The sequence below is a fragment of the Stegostoma tigrinum genome, chromosome X (genome assembly GCF_030684315.1).
Source record: "Stegostoma tigrinum isolate sSteTig4 chromosome X, sSteTig4.hap1, whole genome shotgun sequence".
NCBI lineage: Eukaryota > Metazoa > Chordata > Chondrichthyes > Orectolobiformes > Stegostomatidae > Stegostoma > Stegostoma tigrinum.
In genome coordinates this window covers 19,108,383-19,133,118 of record NC_081404.1, presented here as the reverse complement: position 1 = coordinate 19,133,118, position 24,736 = coordinate 19,108,383, and the positions used below count along the sequence as shown (strand labels likewise).

At 44.9% G+C, this 24,736-nt stretch overlaps 1 protein-coding gene across 2 annotated transcripts in view; it reads right to left on the bottom strand.

The window, feature by feature from the left end:
• The window catches only part of LOC125448249 (unconventional myosin-Ib-like), a 61,095-nt gene that overhangs the window by 25,552 nt on the left and 10,807 nt on the right, over positions 1-24,736 (bottom strand). For both annotated transcript variants that reach the window (XM_048523397.2, XM_048523396.2), the window contains exons 4-10: positions 21,722-21,816; positions 18,826-18,930; positions 17,101-17,147; positions 16,007-16,070; positions 5,989-6,087; positions 4,189-4,292; positions 1,103-1,250 (exon numbers count right to left, since the gene is read on the bottom strand). In XM_048523397.2, the coding sequence (XP_048379354.2) occupies positions 1,103-1,250; positions 4,189-4,292; positions 5,989-6,087; positions 16,007-16,070; positions 17,101-17,147; positions 18,826-18,930; positions 21,722-21,816 (662 nt within the window). The remainder of the gene's footprint in view (positions 1-1,102; positions 1,251-4,188; positions 4,293-5,988; positions 6,088-16,006; positions 16,071-17,100; positions 17,148-18,825; positions 18,931-21,721; positions 21,817-24,736) is intronic.

Here is a 24,736-nt window from a genome sequence, read left to right as displayed (position 1 = left end):
GACTGCTGCAGTATTATTGCTGTTCCTGTCCCAATATCATGACCTTATAGTACTTACCCAAGAACTCACCATCCTCTCAGAGAAGATATTCCACCTCAGCTCAATCCTTACTGTGAGACTGTGTCCTCTGGTTCTAGACCCCTCTGTCCCTAGCCCAGGGTGGGGAGGAGCCTCTTTCCTGCATCTCCCCCCACACTGAGCCCTGACAGAATTTTGTAAATTTCATTGTGATCCCTTCCCATTCTTCTAAACTCCAGAGAATTATAGGCCCAGTCTCCTCGATCCCTCTTACCATCCCAAGGGTCAGTCTGGTGTTCCTCTGCTGTGCTCCCTCTGTGGACAGTATACCTTCCCTCAGATAAGGGGACCAGAACTGCATGCAATATTCCAGATGCAGCCTCACCAAAGCTCTGTACAACTAAAGTAAGACTTTTTACTCCCGTACTCTTGCAATGAAGCCCAACATACTGGTTGCCTTTCTGAATTGTTTGCCGCGCCTGCATGCTGGCTTTCAACTTCCGAGCATGGATTCTCAGGCCCCTTTGAACATTGACACTTCCTAATCTCTCCCTATTTAGGAAATACTCTACATCTCCATTCCTCCTGCCAAACAGGATAACCTCTCACGTTGCCACCTTACATTCCATCTGCCGTACTCTTGCCCATTTTATGTGAAGAAGTAACAAAGACAGAAATTGTTGGAAAAGCTCAGCAGGTCTGGGAGCATCTTTGGAGAGAAATCAGAGTCAAGTGACCCTTCCTCGGAACAGAGACCCTTTCTCTCCACAGATGCTGCCAGACCTGCTGAGCTTTTCCAGTAATTTCTGTTTTTGTTTCTGATTTTCAGTATCTGCAGTTCTTTCAGTTTTCATTTTGTGTAGAGGTGCGCCCTGACATCACCTTGAATGGCCTGGCTTTAATTTAAAGGTTTTGCCACTTGTTCTGAACTCTTACCTCATCAGAAGAGACAGTTTCACTTTATTGATGTGATCGAATCTTTTGATGATCTTAAACGCCTCAATCAAATCAGTCGAGAGAACACAGGCAAAACCTACAAAACCTATCCTCATCATTGAACCCATTTTAGCCTTGGGATCCTTACCTTTTGTATCGTCAATGTAGCAACATTCCATGCCAGTTGTCTGATGTTCTGACTTCAGCGTGATGTTGCCAAGTTTAAGTACGACTGCAACAGCGTCCATAATGGAGTTCACTTCAGTATTACTGAATCCGATGACCTCCATGGCAGTCTGCAATACAAGTAGTCAGACATCCAATGCAGTAACTGTGGATGATCACTTCATTTTAGCTCAGGGAAACAACTTGGTCAGAGCTCAACGCAACATAGCCAAATGTCACTTAGAACATAGAACATAGAACAGTACAGCACAGAACAGGCCCTTCAGCCCACAATGTTGTGCCGACCATTGATCCTCATGTATGCACCCTCAAATTTCTGTGACCATATACATGTCCAGCAGTCTCTTAAATGACCCCAATGACCTTGCTTCCACAACTGCTGCTGGCAACGCATTCCATGCTCTCACAACTCTCTGTGTAAAGAACCCGCCTCTGACATCCCCTCTATACTTTCCACCAACCAGCTTAAAACTATGACCCCTCGTGCTAGCCATTTCTGCCCTGGGAAATAGTCTCTGGCTATCAACTCTATCTATGCCTCTCATTATCTTGTATACCTCAATTAGGTCCCCTCTCCTCCTCCTTTTCTCCAATGAAAAGAGACCGAGCTCAGTCAACCTCTCTTCATAAGATAAGCCCTCCAGTCCAGGCAGCATCCTGGTAAACCTCCTCTGAACCCTCTCCAAAGCATCCACATCTTTCCTATAATAGGGCGCCCAGAACTGGACGCAGTATTCCAAGTGCGGTCTAACCAAAGTTTTATAGAGCTGCAACAAGATCTCACGACTCTTAAACTCAATCCCCCTGTTAATGAAAGCCAAAACACCATATGTTTTCTTAACAACCCTGTCCACTTGGGTGGCCATTTTAAGGGATCTATGTATCTATTTAAGGGATCACTTGGTGTGATCAGAATCAACTATAGTAATATTATCAGTTTGGCCTCGCTGGTTGCTGAGAATGCAGAAAGATTTCAAGAAATTGTGCCAAATGCCGAAGGAATCACGAAAATGTACAACGTAGAAAGGGGCCATTTGGCCCATCTGGTCTGCCCTGCCTCTTCGAACAAGCATCTTACCGAGTGCCACTCTCCTGCTTTTATCCCATGCCCTTGCATCCCATTTCTATCCCAATAACCATCCAATGTCCCTCTTGAATACCTCAACTGGACCTGCCTCCACTACATTTCCAGGCAGTGCATTCCTAACTACTCGCTGGGTGAGTTTGCCCATCACTTTAAATCTATACTGTCTTCTCTTGTTCACTTTACGAGTGGGTACAACTTCTCCTTATCTACTCTGTGCAGCAGGTAGATGAGAATTTTCCCACAGCTCATTGCAGCAATTCAAATCCAGGAGATAATTGTGAACTGTTATGTTCAGGATGACACAATGCATCAGGCCACACATGCTTATTGATTTATTTTATTGTTGAAACGTTACACATGTGCACAGTGTAATGAAATCATTGCATTTTAAGTATACAACCTTGGGTATGTTTTAGGATGTGTTCATGCATCTCTTTTAGGATCACACTTTACCATTTAGAAGGATATTCACGCAATCAAAAGCAGAAAGAGCTTGCAATTAAATGGCGCCTTTTACATCGTCAGGATGTTCCAAAGCATCTTGCGGCCAATTAAGTCATTTTTAAGTGCATTTTGTACTTATGTATGGCAAAAGCAGCAATCAACTTGCGCACAGCAATGTATCAGAAACAGCAAACAATGATAAGACATTGTGCTTTCAAGATGTCAGTTGAAGGATAAATATTGACCAGAGGACCAGAATTTCTCAGCTTGAACCAACAATTTTCAGACCGGAGATGAGATTGCTAACCACTGGGCCATGCCCTGACACTCAATTATGAAGTGTACGCTTTGATTGCAAGACGTCTGTGAGGTTTCTCAGTGTACCAGTGTTTGCGCAGATCAAGCAGTTTGTGCCACTGGTTTGTCTCTCATCTCTTTAAAGCAATAATTTATCTTCCTATAGGGAGGTGAGATGCAGGTTCATGCCCTCAAAGCTCCACGCTGTTATGATGCCACCCTACTCTGCATACATAAGGTACAACATACAAATGTACAGATCAGAAGCAGCAGTAGGCCATTCGGACCCTTTGAGCTTGCTCTGCCATTCAATAATATCATGGCTGATCTTTTCATGGACTCAGCTCTACTTACCTGCCCACTCACCATAACCCTTAATTCCTTCAGTCAAAACTCTTTGCCTTAAAAATATTCAACGAGGTAGCCTCAACTGCTTCATTGGGCAGGGATTTCCACAGATTCACAACCCTTTGGGTGAAGATGTGACACCTCAACTCAGTCTTAAATCTGCTCTTTCTCATTTTGATCCTATGCCCCCTTGTTCTAGTTTCATCTGCCAATGGAAATGTAAAGTACAACATACAAACATACAGACCAAGAGGAGCAGTAGGCCATTCAGCCCTGTTGAGCCTGCTCTACCATTCAATAAGATCCGATTACACTTCAACTCTACATTGCTCCCTCTCCCCGGATAAACTATCACCCCACCCCTGTCGTTATCAAGAATCTATCAATCTCTGCCTTTAAAATATTTGAGGATCTTTTCAGGAAGATGCCGTCTTGGTGAGAATTGTGGTGCTGGTCTGGTGATAACCACCAGATTCCATTGTCACCCTGAGCAAATCCTACCTGCACAACAGTCTGAATAAAGAAAATCGATGTTAACCGAAACAGCTAGACACCTGCAGATATCACAGATATCTGAAGCAGTACGTATACATGCGAAACACACCACATTCAGTCCGGACACCCTTCATACAAACTGGAAACGCCAGGCAAATCCATTTCAAGAAACAAAATGCCATCTTTGCTTTACTTAGTTCCTCATCTTGCAGGATAACAGAGGGAGCAGTATTTGCACACTACATTTCTATATTTACTTTGGAGGTTTGCAGGATGTTATGGGGAATATATTTTGCCTGAGCCTGTGTACTTTTAATACGCTGCAGTAACCATGCTGCGTAAGGTTATCATTCCCTTTTGAAACACACGTCACTTACTTTAACTGCAGTGAAATTGGTAGCATCGTTGATTCCGTTCAAAGTTGTGGTGTCCGTTTTCAGGTAGGTGTAAAGATTGCAATCTGATAGCACCTTCAGATGCTCTGTGGAAGAGAAACATAGAGGATGATTGCTGTGACAATTTCTACTGAGCACTTGAATTTGATAATGTGGAAGCACAGCAGCGTACTGCAGCTGCAACGCTCTACACCACAGCGTGCAAAAGCTCGGGTTCATCATGTCTATGATTCCCCATTGAGTGTCTTTCCCTTCCTAAGTGTTATTGAGAGCTGCCCCCATCCAGGCAAGTGGTGAATATTCTATCACGCTTCTGACTTCTGCCCTATCTATAAGCAGTGTGTGGAGGAATTGGGAACATTTTGTAGCGAGTGATCCTCATTCTCAATCATAATCCCAGAGTTTTGCTGAAATCACTTGTGTTTTGATGCACATAGATGAGGACAGGACATGGTTACGACCCCAATCGTCCAACCAAATATGTGAAAATCCAAAAGCTTGCGTAAGTCAAGGCTTACCATAAACAGTAGCGACTGAAATGAGGTCCTAGGAAGTGTGGGTAGAACCACGCCCTCCTGTTACTAAGGGTTTTCATGTATGCCTGACAGGAGTAGTCACTGTGAACATCAACAGTCTTTGCGTCATAGAGGTGTACAGCATGGAAACAGACCCTTCAGTCCAACCCGATATTCTAAATTAATCCCGTCCCATTTGCCAGTATTTGGCCCACATCCCTCGAACCCCTTTGTATCCATACACCCATCCTGATGTCTTTTGAATGTTGTAATTGTACCAGACTCCACCTCTTCCCCTGGCAGCTCATTCCATTCACGCACCACCCTCTGTGTGAAAATGTTACTCCCTCAGGTCCCTTTTAAATCCTTCCCGTCTCACCTTACACTTATGCTCTCTAGTTTTGGACTCCCCTATCCTGGGGAAAAGGCCTTGGCTATTCACCCTACCCATGCCCTGCATGATTTCATAAACCTCTATAAGGTCACCCCCTCAGCCTCCGATGCTCCAGAGACAACAGCCTCAGCCTATTCAGTCCCTCCCTGTAGCTCAAACCCTCCGACACTGGCAACATCCTTGTAAATCTTTTCTGAACCCTTTCAAGTTTCACAACATCCTTCGTACAGGTATTGAAAGTACGAGATACCTCAGAGTGGTGTGTAGAAACACCCTGGCCCCGATTTGTGCATATAAAATATTCAATTTGAAATTCTTTGCCCTCAGGCTGTATATCTGACATGGAGTGTGTGTTGGAAAATTCAGACTGTTACAACTGCATTAAGACACCCAAGACTGGAACATGAAGTATGGAGACAAGTTGCGTTCTAGCATAAATTCTGTTATTTTCCAAGTGGAAATGGTTGTAATATACTTTGGCAAACTTTATGAATTAAGTATATTTTTGGGGTAAAAACTGACTGCTTGGAGCAGGGATACCATTCATTACCTGGACAAGGATACACAATGTGGAGATGGCAAGAACTGCAGACACTGGAGTCAGAATCAGCAGTGTGGAGCTGGAGGAACACAGCAGGTCGGGCAGCATCAAAGGAGCAGGAAAGTTGATGTTTCAGGTCGGGACGCCCATTTCTTCAGAAATGGGCGTCCCGACCTGAAACGTCAACTTTCCTGCTCCTTTGATGCTGCCCGACCTGCTGTGTTCCTCCAGCTCCACACTGTATTGATACACAATATGTCCTATCAGTGAACGATTACAAAACGTTTAGAATGAGATGGTTGTACAGAAATGTGATCACAAACAGTACTCACTGAGAAGATCAGGGGATCCTCCAGCCAACAGCTGGTAGAAGATATGAAAATTTCTTTCTCCTTTCAGACGTTTGACAACACGAGATTTCTCTAGAAGATCTGAAATGACATCCAAACCATCAGGACTCAAAGTAAATCCGTACTAAATGATGTTTGCTTTTCTGCCCTTTTCTGTCAGGTTCCCACCAGCATAAAAAGTTCAAACTCATTAGAGAAAATGAGAATAAATAGCATTGTGTTGCAACACTAAATGATAAAGGTCACTGGACAGGTTAGCATGAGGGATGCATTTCAGTTTCATTTTAGTTCATCTGACCAGAAAGACCCAGTGTTTTGCATTGACCTTTTCTCCATCTAGAAGTCTGATCTCCGTTGCCTCCTTTCAAGTCTATGTTCCCCAAGTCTTCCTTCATTGCACAATCTTCTTAACAGTGGAAGCAGCATTTCACAGCCTTCATATTTTCCCATTCACTTATTTAATTTCCTAGATATTTCCCCTTTCCTTAGAAAAAGGGATCAAAACTCTTCACAGTATTCTAGGTGTTGTCTGACTACTGTCTTGTCTAGTTTTAGCAAAATTTCCTGACTTTAAAATAAAAGCCAATATTCCATTTGCTTTACCTGTTACCTGCTGAACCTGTGTGTTAGTTTTTTTGTTACGATTTATGCATGCAGATTCCCAAATCCCTCTGTGCTGTAGCTTTCTGCAGTCTTTCTCTATTTAAATAATATTCAGCTCCTCTATTCTTCTTGCCAAAGTGCATAACCTCACATTTCCCTACATTATATTCCATCTGCCATTTCTTTTTGCCCACTTGCTTAACCTGTCTATATTCCTCTGCAGACTCTTTCATCATCCTCACTACTTACCTTCCCATCTATTTCTGTGTCACCTGCAAACTTGGTTATTGTACATTCACTTCCGACATCCAAGTCATTAATATCTATTGCAAATAATTGTAGCTCCAGCACTAAGCCCTGTGGCACCCATTAGTTGCCATTGTGAAAAGCTCTCCTTATTCCAACTCTTTGTGTTCTATCAGTTATCCAATCCTTTATCCATGCTGATATATTACCCCCAACACTATGCACTCATTTCTTACTAAGTAGCCCTGACATGTGGTACCTTAGCAAATGCCTTCTGAAAATCCAAATATATTAATTCTGTTGGTTCCCCTTTATCCATCCTGTTTGTTACCTTGTCAAAAAAGAACTCTAATACATTTGTCAGATATGTTTTCTCCTCCATGAAACCATGCTAACTCTCCTTGATCACATTATATATCTCTAAATGCTCTCCTATTACAATAGAATGTAACATGTTTGCAATGACAGATGATAAACTAACTGCCCTATAGTTCGAGATAGTAGGAACTGCAGATGCTGGAGAATCCAAGATAACAAGGTGTAGAGCTGGATGAACACAGCAGGCCTAGCAGCATTATAGGAGCAGGGACGCTGACATTTCAGGCCTAGACCCTTCTTCAGAAGGGCCGCCCGAAAACGTCAGCTTTCCTGCTCCTACGATGCTGCTTGGCCTGCTGTGTTCATCTAGCTATGCCCTATAGTTACCTGATTTTTTTTGTCATCTTCTCTTTCTTGAATAAAAGTGTTACATTAGCAGTTTTCCAATCCTCTGGTACCTTTCCAGACCCTAAGTATTCTTGGAATATTACTATCAGTGTATCTATTATCTCCATAGCTACTTCAATATCCGAGGATGTAACCCATCAGGTATAGAAGAGTTACCAACCTTCAGTCCCCTTATATCTCCCAGTACCTTTCCCTCCAGTGACAGTTATTGGTTATGTCTCTCTCCTCATTTTTTGTCCCTTGATTATTTTGTAATTTTCAAATGTTTTTAGTGTATTCCACTATGAAGGCTAATGCAAAGTATTCGCTCAACTCCTCTGCCATTTCCTAGTTCCCCATTATTATTCCCCGACCTCATTCATTTTGCCCTTTCTCTTCCTTTTTATATACTTAAAGAAGCTCTTGCTGTCTACTTTACCATCAAAAGTTATTTTCTCTGATTTTTTGTTCCTATTTTGTTGATTTTTAAAACATTCCCAATCCTCTGGGTTATCGCTAATCCTTGCCACATTGTAAAGTTTTTTCTTTCAATTTGAATCTATCCTTAGCTTTCTTGGTTTATCCCCTTCCTAGAATCCCTTTTCTTCACTGGGATGTATCTTTCTTATGAGTCATGAACCATTTCTTAAACATCTCCATTACTCCTTCACCATCTTTTCTGCTAAGCTCCTCTCATAGTCCACTCCAGCTAACTCTGCCTTCATTCCTTCGTAATTACCATTTTTTAGGTTTAGTTGTTTCAGTTGTTTCCAACCCAAGTTTCTCGCTCTCAAGCTGAATGCTAATTTTCACTAGGTTATGGTCAATGTTTCCTAGGAGATTTTTGCTCAGACATCATTTATTAAACTTGCCTCATTACAGATCACCAAATCCAAGATAGCCTGATCCCTGGTTGTAACAACATATTGTTCATGGAAAGTCTTGAATATACTCTATATGAATTCTTCCTCATGGCTACCTCTGCTAATTTGATTTTCCCAATTTACCAATTCCCAAATTGAAGATTAAAGTCACCCATGATGATTGTACTGCCTTTTTACATTCTTCATTATTTCATTATCTCCTGGTTTATTCTCTATTGTACAGTGTAGCTCCTGTTAAGGGTCTGTAGACTACTCTGACCAGTGTCTTTTTCCTTTGTTATTTCTTACCTCTACATCCACTAATCCAAGATCAAGACCCACACCCAGTCTGAGCAGTTGCTGGAATGAAACTACCTCTTTAACTGCATTCAAATACACAGAGAAACCTAGGGTAGATTTTCATCTTACCAAGTTTTAACAAATACAAAATCATAAGCAGCTTGTGCTCAATTTAGCAATGAAGGCATTTAGCTCACCAAGGGATAAATACTGGCCCTAGGACACCATGGAGAACAGCTCTGTTCTTCTCCCAGTGATAGCCACAGGATCTTTTACACTCATCATACACAGGGGAACAGACAGAACCTGGGTTTATACACCCTGGCATTGAAGAGGAAAGTCCATGCCTACAGCAATTTATAAAATTGATGAGGAAAATCATGTGTGTCATTGGATTAGCTGCACTTGCTGCTGTGGGCATTGGATCATAGCTTTACTGGATTTATTTTTGATAAAGCAATTGGCAGACAACCCAACATTCTTGCCATTACTGCCTGCATTGACTCTGTAGCTGTTTTAAATGCCTGCTAGCCTTGAGTTTTCTGCTGTCATTTGCACATTTATGAATCTTTAATGGGCATGAGGAATAGATTTGTGATAGTTTGCCTCCTGCTTCACTGAGGTTTTCTTAAATGCAAAGTGGTCAATAGAGTAGAAGACAATGAGGAGTTATTTCAATAAAAACAGACTGTACCAAATCCTTAACAACAAAGTGTCAGGCTGGATGAACACAGCAGGCCCAGCAGCATCTCAGGAGCACAAAAGCTGATGTTTCGGGCCTAGACCCTTCATCAGAGAGGGGGATGGGGTGAGGGCTCTGGAATAAATAGGGAGAGAGGGGGAGGCGGACCGAAGATGGAGAGAAAACAAGATAGGTGGAGAGGAGAGTATAGGTGGGGAGGTAGGGAGGGGATAGGTCAGTCCAGGGAAGACGGACAGGTCAAGGAGGTGGGATGAGGTTAGTAGGTAGGAGATGGAGGTGCGGCTTGCGGTGGGAGGAAGGGATGGGTGAGAGGAAGAACAGGTTAGGGAGGCAGAGACAGGTTGGACTGGTTTTGGGATGCAGTGGGTGGAGGGGAAGAGCTGGGCTGGTTGTGTGGTGCAGTGGGGGGAGGGGACGAACTGGGCTGGTTTTGGGATGCGGTGGGGGAAGGGGAGATTTTGAAACTGGTGAAGTCCACATTGATACCATTGGGCTGCAGGGTTCCCAAGCGGAATATGAGTTGCTGTTCCTGCAACCTTCGGGTGGCATCATTGTGGCACTGCAGGAGGCCCATGATGGACATGTCATCTAGAGAATGGGAGGGGGAGTGGAAATGGTTTACGACTGGGAGGTGCAGTTGTTTGTTGCGAACTGAGCGGAGGTGTTCTGCAAAGCGGTCTCCAACCTCCGCTTGGTTTCCCCAATGTAGAGGGAGCCACACCGGGTACAGTGGATGCAGTATACCACATTGGCAGATGTGCAGGTGAACCTCTGCTTAATGTGGAATGTCATCTTGGGGCCTGGGATAGGGGTGAGGTGTGGGGGCAAGTGTAGCATTTCCTGCGGTTGCAGGGGAAGGTGCCGGGTGTGGTGGGGTTGGAGGGCAGTGTGGAGCGAACAAGGGAGTCACGGAGAGAGTGGTCTCTCCGGAAAGCAGACAGGGGTGGGGATGGAAAAATGTCTTGGGTGGTGGGGTCGGATTGTAGATGGCGGAAGTGTCGGAGGATGATGCGTTGTATCCGGAGGTTGGTAGGGTGGTGTGTGAGAACAAGGGGGATCCTCTTTGGGCGGTTGTGGCGGGGGCGGGGTGTGAGGGACGTGTTGCGGGAAATACAGCAGACGCGTTCGAGGGCGTTCTCGATCACTGTGGGGGGAAAGTTGCGGTCCTTGAAGAATTTGGACATCTGGGATGTGCGGGAGTGGAATGTCTTGTCGTGGGAGCAGATGCGGCGGAGGTGGAGGAATTGGGAATAGGGGATGGAATTTTTGCAGGAGGTTGGGTGGGAGGAGGTGTATTCTAGGTGGCTGTGGGAGTCGGTGGACTTGAAATGGACATCAGTTACAAGCTGGTTGCCTGAGATGGAGACTGAGAGGTTCAGGAAGGTGAGGGATGTGCTGGAGATGGCCCAGGTGAACTGAAGGTTGGGGTGGAAGGTGTTGGTGAAGTGGATGAACTGTTCGAGCTCCTCTGGGGAGCAAGAGGCGGCGCCGATACAGTCATCAATGTACCGGAGGAAGAGGTGGGGTTTGGGGGCTGTTTATTCCAGAACCCTCACCCCATCCCCCTCTCTGATGAAGGGTCTAGGCCCGAAACGTCAGCTTTTGTGCTCCTGAGATGCTGCTGGGCCTGCTGTGTTCATCCAGCCTCACGTTTTGTTGTCTTGGATTCTCCAGCATCTGCAGTTCCCATTTTCTCTGTACCAAATCCTTAGTCCACTGTTTGCTACATGTAAGTTGGCTGCTGCATTTCCTACAACAGTGACTATACTTCCAAAGTGCTTCAAATTCACATTTCAGAAACTTCAATCCTGATAATCAAAGAAAGTCAACTTAATGCTGAATGATGGTACAGATTCATATAAAGGATGCTGTATTCACACAATCCAGGTGCCCAGCCTATGTTTGTGATACAGAACCACAACACGCCAGACATTGTCTTTGGGAACACAGGGAAATGCAGTCAGAGTGGCTCAAATTGTGGGAATTGATTGGAAAGTCCTTTCTACCAATTTTAACTTAATTGGCAACTCTTAAACATACACACACACACACACACACACACACACACACACACATTTTTATATATATATACACACACACTTTCCGAGTCAGCACATTCCTAATAGGCTACAACCGTAGGCAGCTTTAAGTTCTGATTGCTGTTGCTGACTTGTATTTATTATCTTTCAAAGTCCACCAATAATCATTAACGTAAATTGCCTTTGGACTTTGAAATAAGCGAAGATTGTTTTACAAGTATTACATTTCTCACTTGCCCCGATTCTGATAAAAGGTCATCAAGCTGAAATGTTAGCTCTTTTCCTCTCACTGCAGATGCTACCAATTTCTCCAGCAGTTTCTGCCTTTATTTCAGATTTCCAACATCCACAGCATTTTGCTTTTGTCCCAGAAGTGGTTCCACTTGGCATAAACTTGAGAAAAATCTTATCGATCAAACTAGAACATTACCTTTACTTATCACCCCACAGATCTTTATTTCCATATAGACTGAGGGGCAGAATTATTGCATGGAAGGTAAATGCTGAGTCTGTTAATGCCTCATAGTCACTTTCAGATTCACCCTTTGGTATTTCAACACCATTGATTGTATATGTAAGCCATCCGATTTTTCTCAATACATTTGTCGATGTTGAATTTCATGTGATCCTGGTCAACACTCCTATAAATCTCATCTTAATTAATTTCGTATTGCCTTGGAACCCACCCCATCCCTGGTTTGATATGATCTGCGAATATGTGTTGAATCCTTGGGACATGTCACTCAGCACTTGCTCCCAAAGAATATCTTCTGTTTCCTATCCTTCAGCCCATTAAAACTTACATGCAGAATCTTGTCACAAGCTTTTTGGATGTCATTTTACAAAGTTTTGAACTGCCCACTTGTGGGGTTCAGAGCAGTAATTAAAAACAAAGCAACTCTGGTTGGTTAGGCAGAAGCATCCCCATTTGAAGCCCCTTGGCAATTATTCATGAGGTTCTTTTCAAGTCCACTAATTTTCCTTTGGTTTTCATGGTTATTTAAATGCATTCATGGATAGCAATTGCTTGCCCAAAACTTGTAATGTGACAACCGATCACATATCGCCCAAAAATAGCAGCAGGAATGTGAGCCCTCTGTGTAAACGGAGAGGTTTACTGTAAAAGGTGGCTATGTTGGCAGTATGCCTGCTGTTCACTGCTCTTCTGATTCTGGACCCACTCTTCTCCAGATCAAAATCCACCGCAGCAGCACAGCAAGGTTAGATTCCTGGAACAGCAGCCACCTGGGAGTTCCTTTACAGTTAGGCTCACAATTCTCAGTGCATATAGAAGATTTTTGTTCTTGCTCTTGCATGACTGGCATGATTTTGCTGCCAAATTTCCAGCCCCTGCTTTGTGGAAATCACTAATCAGATATTTATGTGCCACAACTTGCTGCCATTGCTAATCCTGCCAGTTGTTTGCTGCTGACCATTTGAAACTGACCATCTGCGACCAGCTGTTTGCTGCTGGCTTTTTGAAACTGACAATTTGCAGCTGACTGTTTGCGACTGATCATTTGTTACCAGCTGTTTGCTGCTGGCTTTTTGCTGACTGCTTGCAACTGCCCATTTGCGACCAGCTGTTTGCTCCTGGCCTTTTGCTGATCATTTGCTGCTGACTGTTTGCTGTAATCTGGTTACTGCTGACCATTTGCTGGCTGACTGCTTGGTGCTCACCTTTGCCAGCTGATTCCTGCTGTGGACAGTCAATGCTGTTTTTTTCTTTCTTGTTATTTGCTGATTGTTATCAGACAACTGGACTAGATCTTGCATCTGGTTTTTGTTGCTGTGATTTCCTCATCTCGTGCTGTGAGGACTGTACATATATTATCAAAATAAAAATATGCTTTTTAAGCTGATTCTAGTCCATGGTCCTTGGGGTATTTTCCTGGTTTTGTTTTTTGGCATCACACTGCCAAACAAACCTATTAAAGACCACGAGCATCGCCTAAAAAAGCTGTGCATTTGAAACTGTACAACAATAGGGTAGCATCTGGAATGCGAACACAAAACAGCTGTAAAAATACCAGGAATCCATGACTTGAAAACAGAATTTGACTTCTTCTCAGCGAAACGGTGATTCTCGATTTTATGAAACAGGTATTTCCTCAAAATGTACCTTCTTATCACCAACTCAGTTTTGCCCCCAGTATTGATGGAAGACCTATAGCTGCATGATTATCTAAATTGGATTTGTCAAGACCTTGGGCAATGGTTCTCAAACTAAAAGGCTGTGACAGTAAGGTTGGCACAGAAGCATTACTGAGATGGAAGGTTCACTTGCACACAGTCTAAGGATTAGGTTATAATGGGGACCACAACTTCCTGTATGCAGTCAGGAAAAGGGCTTCCTCCTTGAATGTGCAAAGGATCTAAAGCCTGAACCCTAAACACCTCTTTATAAATCTTTGTCAACATGGTGGACCATGCGCTTTCAATGTGGAGTATCTATGTCCCTGCTGCCTTCCATATTGGACATTTTGGCACCTGTTTTAAGCCTGGAAGACAGGCACAGTCAATGAATTATTAGAACTTAGTATCAAAGGGCCTGAAACTGATCACCTAACTTTCTATTGAAATTGATCATTCACATTGATTGTCCATAACGATTGGATATTGGACAGTTAAAAAAAGAGAATGTTATCAGTTAAGCTGAACTCTGTCTTAACAGTCTGTCAGTTTGTCAAGGTTTGTAGTTATTACAATAGCACAGTAACTGCATGCTGCCCAACTCCATTAGCATTTGGAAAGAGTCTAACAAGTATCATGCACAATGTCAGTAGCATATAGGGCATTCAGGGGCAAGTACTGCAACCTTTTCTCCTAACATTTTAAGTCTTCAGTTTGACTCTATCTTGCTGTGCCGTAGCATCTATTGAATAAGTAGCACTCTGCCACCAACTGAGGCACAGAGTCTTTCTCTGAGAGCCAAAGGTCCCCAGTCTCAAATGTTGGAAGAGCGAGCCCTGACCTTTGGGAACGCAGGCCGCAATCTCCCAATGAGGTCAATATTGGCCTGTCAGGAGGCCGGTACATTACATCTCATTTCACTCAAAGGATTAGCCTTATGCTGAGTCCCTTTGAAACAGAGGAGGTGGGAGCTTCCATCATAAGGAGTCCCCATGTTTGGCCCAGTCAAATAACCCTAGACCCCAACCTCCCTCAGGGTTGACCTTGTATGGAATTGATATAGAACATAGAACATACAGCACAGTACAGGCCCTTTGGCCCTCGATGTTGTGCCGACCTGTCATACCGATCTGGGTTAATTTTGTGTGCTAGAGTGCAAGAGGGAGGTGCATTTTGGTAACTGTAGCTTTCACAGTGCTCTGTGAACTGTCAATCCCCAGAGTACACCATAACTCATACGACAATAATAGACTAATGTAGCATTTTTAGAAAGACCAATCAGAATTAAACAACTCCAATATTTAAACATTTGATCTCTTGAAGCCATCCCGTGCTGAAGGTAGGTTTGACATTTCACTAGCTGACAGGTAGTCAGATAACTCAGCAACACGGAGAGATAAAACTGGGAGATGCCGAAGCTGACTCCATGCCAAGGGGTAATGCCACTGAAGAGTAAGATATAAATGAAGAATAGTAGGGGCCAAGGACAAAACTTTAAGGTATGTTAGAAGTGACTGCGTTGGTGGGAGGAACAATTGTTCCACACGATGTGCTGGCCTTGTAGGGAAAGGTAAGAATCAAACCATGAAAGGGTGGTGTGAGATGGACCGTGAGGAGAAGTGATGGAGGAATGCTGCAGAAAAGGCAAGGAGGATAATATGCCATAGTTACAGTCACACAGGACATGGGGGAGTGACAAGAGTGAGTTGTTGGCAGGACGCAAACCAACCTGAAGCATTTCAAAACTGAGAGTGGTGGGACAGATGGCTGCAATGATGGGTGAGCTTGAAGAAGAAGGTATGGGTAAGCATTTAGGGGTCTAAGATAGGCTTTTAAAGGAGAGTGGAGTAAACAGCAACAACTTGGAAGGTGTTGAGGGAATGGGTCTCGAGGTTTATCAAGTTGAGTCTGAGGAGGACTAGTAGGAAAGGGGTAGATGATGAGAAACTGGGGCTCAGCTGAAAATGTTCCAAAACTTATGACATTTACTTCCTTAACCTTGTAGGTATCACTAACATCTGGGCTAAACCATCACCTCTCCTGTCTGCTCTATTGTATCCTCAACACTCTGCATGTTCTGGTTTTGGTATGCAATTGAACATTCTGCCTTTTATGTATAGGTCTCTTTGACAAGTTGCTAGTGAAGATGAGGTCTCAAAGTATTCATGTTATGAAATAAGAAGACCCAATATCTGCTCTGGACTTTGCGTGAGCCTGGATGAATGGGAGGACACCTTATTGAGGAGGAGATGAATCAGACAAGACACATTCTGTACCCTGCACCTCCAGCCCAAAGGATCACAAGTCTGATGATTAACAGATATCAGCAGGTTAAATCTGCGAGAACTGAGGAATGGGGGCTAATTCTGCCTCTGGTTTCCTTCAGTATTACCGAGGACAATACTTACAGTTACTGATGACACCACCCAATGGATCGCCCTTGAAATCAAACTCAATATCCATGTATTTTCCCTGAACAGAGAAATGTGAAAACTCAGTTTATCAGAAACACAAATGCAGAAAATGTTAGCTTTGTTGCTATCCATAAAAGTCCCAAAGCAGCCCCACCCCATTATAAAAAAAATTCCTCTTTCACTCTTCCTGCTCCACATCCTTTCTCCTCCAATACTGGGTGGCAGGGTGAGCTATGAGGAGGAGGCAGACATGCTTCAGTGTGATTTGAACAAGTTGAGTAAGGGGAAAATGAATGGCAGATGCAGTTTAATGTGCATAAACGTGAGGTTTGGGAGCAAAAACAGGAAGGCGGATCTGAACGGAAGGTTGTCTGAATGGCAACAGATTGGGAGAAGGGGAGGTGCAACAAGACCTGGGTGTCCCTTGTAAACCAGTCGCTGAAAGTTAGCATTGCAAGAGCAGCAGGAAGTGAATAGGGTAAATGGTATGTTGGCTGTCATAACGATGAGATTTGAATACAGGAGTGGGGATGGCTTGCTGTAATTGTACAGCTGCTCCTATTTTCTATGTTTCTATGTTTACTCCTGGGAGAGCCCCTTAAGAATCTTCTTTGTTTCAATGAGATTACCTCTCATTCTTCTAAACTCCAGCAGGTAGAGTCCCAACCTGTTTAGCGTTTGACCATAAGATAATCCCTCCATCCTGAGGATCATCCTAGTGAACCTTCTCTAAACTGCCTCCAATAAAACGGGAAATGTTTCCTTAAATGAGGGGAGTGAAACTGTTTATGCTACTCCAAATATGGTCTCACCCTCTTCCTGTGGAGAACAGGTCTCATCTCCATTCATTCCCCATCATGGTGTGCCTCAGATAGTGAAGGCAGTCAGGACATTCCATCCTGTTGCTCTGTGCTGCCAGGGGCTAGGGTCTAACAGGTGTAAATCACATACTTGCTCCATAATATGGGCGACAAAATGTGAGGTTCTCTGTGAAATGAGGTTTTTAAAAACTTTCTCAACCATTTCACTACACCCAAAAATCCATTGCCACCTGCAGTTGTTAGCTAATAGCCCGTGATAATACGTACAAATCTAGAAGAGTTGTCATTCCGCAGAGTCTTGGCATTGCCGAATGCTGTCAAAGGAAGAAGTAGTAAAATAGTGACATGTGGCTCCAAGGGAAATGATCAACAGTAATATTAAAATAGACACCATGTGGGGTTTGAGTCTCTGGCACCTTCTGGCTGCCAACTTCAAGGGGCATCAGCAGCATTTTTGGCTGAACGTGATTTAAGTTTGTGGTATTTCTCGATTCCTTTAGAACTAGAGCTCAGCAGTGCGTGTGGGTGTCAGGCAAAGGCAGGAGTGGACTCACAATCAAGCCCCCTGTCATGCGATAGATAGTCTGCCAACACTCAGTATCAAAGCTTACATATAAAGAATGGAATGAGGTGGTGGTACTGAAAGGAGATCAAAGTCCACGGAATCCAGATCTCAGAGAGACTCATTGATGTGGAGGTGCCGGTGTTGGACTGGGATGGACAAAGTCAGAAATCACACAACCCCAGATTATAATCCAACAGGTTTATTAGAAAACACAAGTGCTCTGAGCGCAGAGATAGTAGGAGCTGCCAATGCTGTAGAATCTGAGATAACATGGTATAGAGCTGGACGAACACAGCGGGCCAAGCAGCATCAGAGGAGCAGGAAAGCTGACGTTTCAGGTCGAGGCCCTTCTTCAGAAATGGGGTAGGGGAAGGGGATTCTGAAATAAATCGAGAGAGAAGGGGAGGCGGATAAAAGATGGATAAAGGAGCAGATAGGTGAAGAGGAGACAGACTGGTCAAAGAGGCGGGGGTTAAGCCAGTAAAGGTGAATGTAGGTGGGGAGTTAGGGACAGGATAGGTCGGTCCAGGGAGGACAGACAGGTCAAGGAGGCAGGATGAGATTGGTGGGTAGGAGATGGGGGTGGGGCTTGAGGTGGGAGGAAGGACAGGTTAGGGAGGCGGGGACGAGCTGGGCTGGTTTTGGGATGCAGTGGGGGAGGGGAGATTTTGAAGTTTGTGAAGTCCACATTGATACCATTGGGCTGCAGGGTTCCCAAGCGGAATATGAGTTGCTGTTCCTGCAACCTTTGGGTAGCGTCATTGTGGCACTGCAGGAGGCCCATGATGGACATGTCGTCCAAGGAGCGGGAGGGGAAGTTGAAATGGTTCGCGACTGGCAGGTGCAGTTGTTTGTTGCGAACAGAGCATAAGTGTTCCGCAAAGTGATCCCCAAGCCTCCGCTTGGTTTCCCCAATGTAGAGAAGGCTGCAACGGGAACAGCGGATACAGTATATCACATTAACAGATGTGCAGGTGAGCATCTGCTTGATGTGGAAAGTCTTCTTGGGGCCTGGGATGAGGGTGAGGTGGTGGGGGGGGGGGTGCGGTGTAGGGGCAGGTGTAGCACTTCCTGCGGTTGCAGGGGAAAGTGCTGGGTGTGGTGGGGTTGGAGGGGAGTGTGGAGCGAACAAGGGAGTCACGGAGAGAGTGGTCTCTCCAGAAGGCAGATAAGGATGGGGAGGGAAAAATGTCTTGGGTGGTGGGGTCGGACTGCAGATGGCGGAAGTGTCGGAGGATGATGATGAGCGCTGCTCCTTTGTCAGGTGAAGTCATTTCACCTGATGAAGGGGCTGCGCTTTGAAAGCTTGTGATTTCAAAAAAGCCTGGGGTTGTGTGATTTCTGACTCTGTGAGACTCAGTATCTTCAGGGAAGGATGTGAAAAGAAAGCACTCAATGAAGGGCAAGTAAAACTGGATGCACCATACCTTCCAGGACAGGGTTTGACTGCAAAAGCTGCTCCTTGACTTGATTAACCTCTTCTCCTTTGCCACATACTGCGGCAATATAGGACATCACAAGTTTACTGGCCTCTGAAAGAAAGAAGGAGAGTCTGTAATTCACACTTAGCATTCTCTTCGACCTTTTCTGACTTGCAGCTTCACATGTGCTGCCACAGCACCTTCTTCAGTGGTGGCTGTAAAAAGGGGGACAACTCTGGTTTCCCTACCACACCCTTGACATTGACTCTGCCCAAAAGGATTTACCTGGGCTCCTGGCATGCAGACTTCAAAGCGTATGAGTTATTCCTTCAAGCAGATGACTCTGTCTGGGGAAGATGCATAGAGACTGCTAGGCTACCCAATGCCTCCATTGTACTGTTAACACCAGCATTAGAGAGTCTGCTACCTAAAAATAAAAACCCCATGCAACATGTTCTGAAGAAGGGTCACTAGACCTGGAACATTAACTCTGCTTTCTCTCCAAAGATGCTGCCATACCTGCTGCGTTTTTCCAGCAATTTCTGATTTCCAGCATCCGCAGTTCTTTGGTTTTCGGTTTGGTCTTGTTGGTTTGAGGGATACCTACTGGCAAGGGCACTGGGGTAAGGTCTCCTTTGTTGCGCCAATATTGCTGTGGCAGCTTGAGAGGTTGTTCACAGTCTCAGTTTAAGAGTGTGATCAGAGATAATGGGAACTGCAGATGCTGGAGAATCCACGATAACAAACCGTGGAGCTGGATGAACACAGCAGGCCAAGCAGCATCTCAGGAGCACAAAAGCTGACGTTTCGGGCCTAGACCCTTCTGAAACGTCAGTTTTTGTGCTCCTAAGATGCTGCTTGGCCTGCTGTGTTCATCCAGCCCCACGCTTTGTTATCTCAGTTTATGAGTCTTGTCCAAGAGACATAAGAACAGACTTCTTAAAACATGGCCTGCACAGAACAAGAACAGGTGAACGTTTCATTCATACCCTTCAGCTTTAAAGTAACATTAACTCATTGCTCCTCTTCCAGAAGCTGACTGACAGGCCATGCATTTTCAGCACCCTCTGGTGCGATTTCAGAATTCCAGCATGACACGGTGGCTCGGTGATTAGCACTGTTACCTTCGAGCACCACAGACCTGGGTTCGATTCCAGCCGTGGGCGACTGTCTATGCAGAGTTTGCATGTTGTCTGTGCAGATTTCCTCCAGGTTCCTCCCGCAGCCCAAAGATGTGCAGGTTAGCTGCAACTGGCCATGCTGTGTTGCCCATAGTGTCCTGGAATAGGCAGGCTATGTTGATTAGCCATGGGAATGCTGTTACAGGGATAGGGTGGGATGCTCTTCAGAGGGTCAGAGTGGACTTGATGGGCCAAATGGCCTGCTTCCACACTGCAGGGATTCTCTGATGATCTAATTAACATTACACCAATTTTGCAGCTTAATGACGTCAGTGTAAAATCAGCATTACACTTGCCATGACCAACTGAGCTTTCACAACCAGATTTGCAGTAATTTACAACTTTTAGCTGCTTATCACCTCTAAACAGGAAAGTATTAAACACTTCTAGAAAGAAAAAGTCACATCCGTTCTCAGTTTCTAAATGAACAAAACATCCAACCTTTGCAAGTAACCTTGACAGTTATGCACTAAACAACTTTACATGGTAATTTAGCAGAGGCATTGCTGATTATCACCGAGCAACGAGGCAACTGGTCCTGCGTCTTATCTCCCTGTCTAAATCTCAAGTGCAGGGTTTCAATCACACCCACACATTGCATCATTTTACATCCTTTTATAATTCAGTGGGTCTAAGCCACAGTGTTCTAAAAGGGTCACTGTTCAGAACTGAATTTCTCAATGGGGTCGCCAGTCACCCTGTAAAAGTGGAAATGTCTGCAGAGAGGGTTTCAGACCTCATGAACTGGTTATACAGGCAGCGAACTGTATATGACCAGAGTGGACAAACAGCTCCACCCCAAATTCCCATCACTCTGCCACTGGTGACCAATGGACACCTGGATCCCAAGCTCTCAAATAATCTCTCCAAACTGATACAATTCCCTTAAATCCTACTGAACTCTTATTTACCTGTCCTAACAAATCTTTATTTGATTAAGTGTCAAATTTTGACTGATACTACTCCTATAAAATATCCTGGAATGTTTTGTGTGATATTAAAGGTAGTATATAAATGCAAGTTATGTTGGCTTTTGTGGCACAGTGGTAGTGTGTAGGAGGCCTGGGTTCACATCCCACCTGCTAATATAAGTATGTAATAACATCTCCGAAGACCTTAAGACCATTGGAAATAGGATCAGGAGTGGGCCATTCAGCCCTTCGAGCCTGCTCCCTCATTCAGTAGGATCTTGGCTGATCCAGCATTCCTCGCGTCTACTTTCCTGTCCTTTCCCTGGATTTCTCGACTGATCAAGAATCTATCCCAGCATTCAATATACACAACGACTCTGCCCCACTGCCCTCTGCGACAAGGAGTTCCAAAGACTGTCAAACATCAGAGAGAAGAAATTCCTCCTTATCTCGGTCTTAAATAAGCACCCCTTTATTCTGAGGCTGTGCCCTCTGGTCCTAGACTCTCCCGTGAGGGGGAAACACCCTCTCAGCATCAACCCTGTCAAGCCCTTTAAGAATTGTCTATGTTTCAATAAGATCACCTCTCACTCTTCTAAACTGCAGCGATCTGTTTAGCTTTTGCTCCTCCACTAATCTCTCCAAATCAGGGATCATCGCAGTGAACCTTCCAAACAGGCTGGCTAGCAAAGAACCTATAATTGCAAGTTTGTTTTATTTATACTATATCCCACAATTTATTAAATTGCCTGTGGCTCTTACAAGTTGAACAGAGATAAGTTTTGTTGGAAGTGCCCCAGGATACGTTACCTGTCTTTCCCGATCCACTCTCGCCAGTGATGAGAACACATTGGTCCTTGTCCCTATCTCGGAGTGATCTGTATGCTTCGTCTGCAATGGCATAGCTGTAGGGAGAAGTGAGTTCATTGTTTTGTTCATTGTATTTCTACACGCTTCCCCCATTCTGATCTGTGGCTTCACATTTCTCTAAGGAGTGTGTCACCTCAAGGAACCCACATGAAAGCCATTGCCATTTACAGCAGAGGAGGAGGCCATTTGGCCCATTATGTTCATACTGGTCAACAAAGATCCAATAACACTAATCCCATTTTTCAACTCTTGGTCCATAGCTCTGGAGGCTATGGCAATGCAAGTGAAAACTGAAATATTGCTTAAATGTTACGAGGGTTTCTGACCCTATCCTCCTTTCAGAAAGTGAGCTACACACACACACACACACACACACACACACACACACACACACACACACACACACACACACACACACACACACACAACTTCTGAGTGAAAATGTTTCTCCTTAAATCTCCACTTACCCTTCAACCTTACCTGACCTTAAGTCCATAGCCTCTGGTCATTGACCTCTCTACAAATAGTAAAGATGCCTACCTATCCACCCGAGCTATGCCTCCCATAACCTGTTACCTCATATCATACTTTTGCAATCTCCTCCAGTTCCTACACCAATCCCTATGACTGTAATCCTCTCCAGCCCATAAACCTCTCCCTATATGTCACCTCCTCCAGCTCCGACATCCCTCCCTATCTCTGAAATCTCTTCCAGTCCTTATCCTCTCCCTATTTCTGTAATCTCCTCTGGTCCCTGCCCCCTCCCTATATCTGTCTTCTCTTCCAGCCTCTTACACTCCTCCCTATCTCTGTAATCTCCTCCAGCCCTTATCCATCTCTGAAATCACTCTCAGTCCTTATCCCCTATCTCCGTCACCTCCTCCAGCCTCCTACACCCCCTCCCATTCTCTGTCACCTCCTCCAGCCCCTACACCCCTCCCTATCTCTGTCACCTCCTTCAGCCCCCTACACCCCTCCCTATCTCTGTCACCTCCTTCAGCCCCCTACACCCCTCCCTATCTCCATCACCTCCTCCAGCCCCCTGCACCTCTCCCTATCTCGTCACCTCCTCCAGCCCCCTACACCCCTCCCTATCTCTGTCACCCCCTCTAGCCCCCTACACCCCTCCCTATCTCTGTCACCCCCCCAACACCCCTCCCTATCTCTGTCACCTTCTCCAGCCCCTACCCATCTCTGTAATCATTCCCAGTGCTTACCCCTATATCTATCCCCTCCTCCAAACCCCCTACATCCCTCCCTATCTCTGTCACCTCCTTCAGCCCCCTACACCCCTCCCTATCTCCATCACCTCCTCCAGCCCCCTGCACCTCTCCCTATCTTGTCACCTCCTCCAGCCCCCTACACCCCTCCCTATCTCTGTCATCCCCTCCACCCCCCCAACACCCCTCCCTATCTCTGTCACCTTCTCCAGCCCCTACCCATCTCTGTAATCATTCCCAGTGCTTACCCCTATATCTATCCCCTCCTCCAAACCCCCTACACCCCTCCCTATCTCCATCACCTCCTCCATGCCCCCTACACCCCTCCCTATCTCCATCACCTCCTCCATGCCCCCTACACCCCTCCCTATCTCCGTCACCTCCTCCAGCCCCCTGCACCTCTTCCTATCTCCATCACCTCCTCCATGCCCCCTGCACCTCTCCCTATCTCCATCACCTCCTCCATGCCCTATTATGTCCTCTCTAAACCTTTGTTGCTCCACAGAATATCCCAACTTTCCTCAGAGCTTAGAACCTCCAGCCCAGGGGCAGCATCCTAGTAATTTCGAATAGGTGCACTGTTTCCTGACTTCACGCCTGTTATTAACAGCACTGTTTTTAGGCAAAAACAAAATTCCAAATCATGATCAGTTTGAGAATAGAAGCTTCATTTTAGCATTTTGGTTTCTTTCCTATTGGGAGTTGCCACATGAGCAGTGTTATTCCAGCTCTCATGTTCGTCAGAGAGTAATCTATGCCTCCTATCTCAGCAATCACCTCATCCCTGCTTGTTTGGGTCAAATTGAGGTCCCATAAGTGGGAGTAGCACAGAAAGGTGACGTCATTGGAGAAAATATAAAATTTAGGGAGATCCAGAGCAGGAGAAATACAAGGATGAATGCACACTGCCGAAATTAGCAACTTGCTTACAACTGAAGTGATTGTTCATTTGAGATGATCAGAAATAGGATCAGCGTGTTGACCAAATTTTGATTCTACATCACATGTAGGATAACAGCTGCTAAGCTGGATAGAATATTAGATTTACAAATACATCTGGGCACCATAAATCCAATAGTCATATTTTGACAAACTTCCAAATATTACTTCCTCTCCTCTCCTCTCCTCAAGATGCTATGTAGCTCCAAGGCCACTGATAATCCTCACTTTGCCCACCTATCCATTTTTCACAGATGGTGCCTGCTGACCAGGACATTCAAACATCGCACCAACACTGGTAGGGGCAAGTGTATCTAACAGTGGAGAGGGGGCAGGGGAGATTTAACAGGACACTGACTCTGGGAATGGAGTGTTTCAGTGACGGAGAGAGATTGGACAGTCTCGGGTTGTTTTCCTTGGAGCAGAGGAGACTGAGGGAGGGACATGACTGAGATGTATAAAATGATGAGCGGAATTGATAGGGTGGGCAGGAAGAAACTTTTCCCCCCTTGATGGAGGGGTCAGTGATCAGGAGGGTATAGATTGAAGGCAGGAGGTTTAGAGGGGGGTTGTGAGGATTTGTTATTCACCCAGAGGGTGGGGGAATCTGGAACTCATCTATATTTGTTTGAATTTGTCATACATTCACTTTAATTGATCCACATGCTGATTGAGCAGCTCAGTGAAATTTGGACAGTCGCCATGTGGGAGGGAGCCATTCTCCTGTATGTTTAGATCGACTGTATGATATGCATTGATGGTAATTACAACACAAAGTAAGAAATAGATAGCCTGA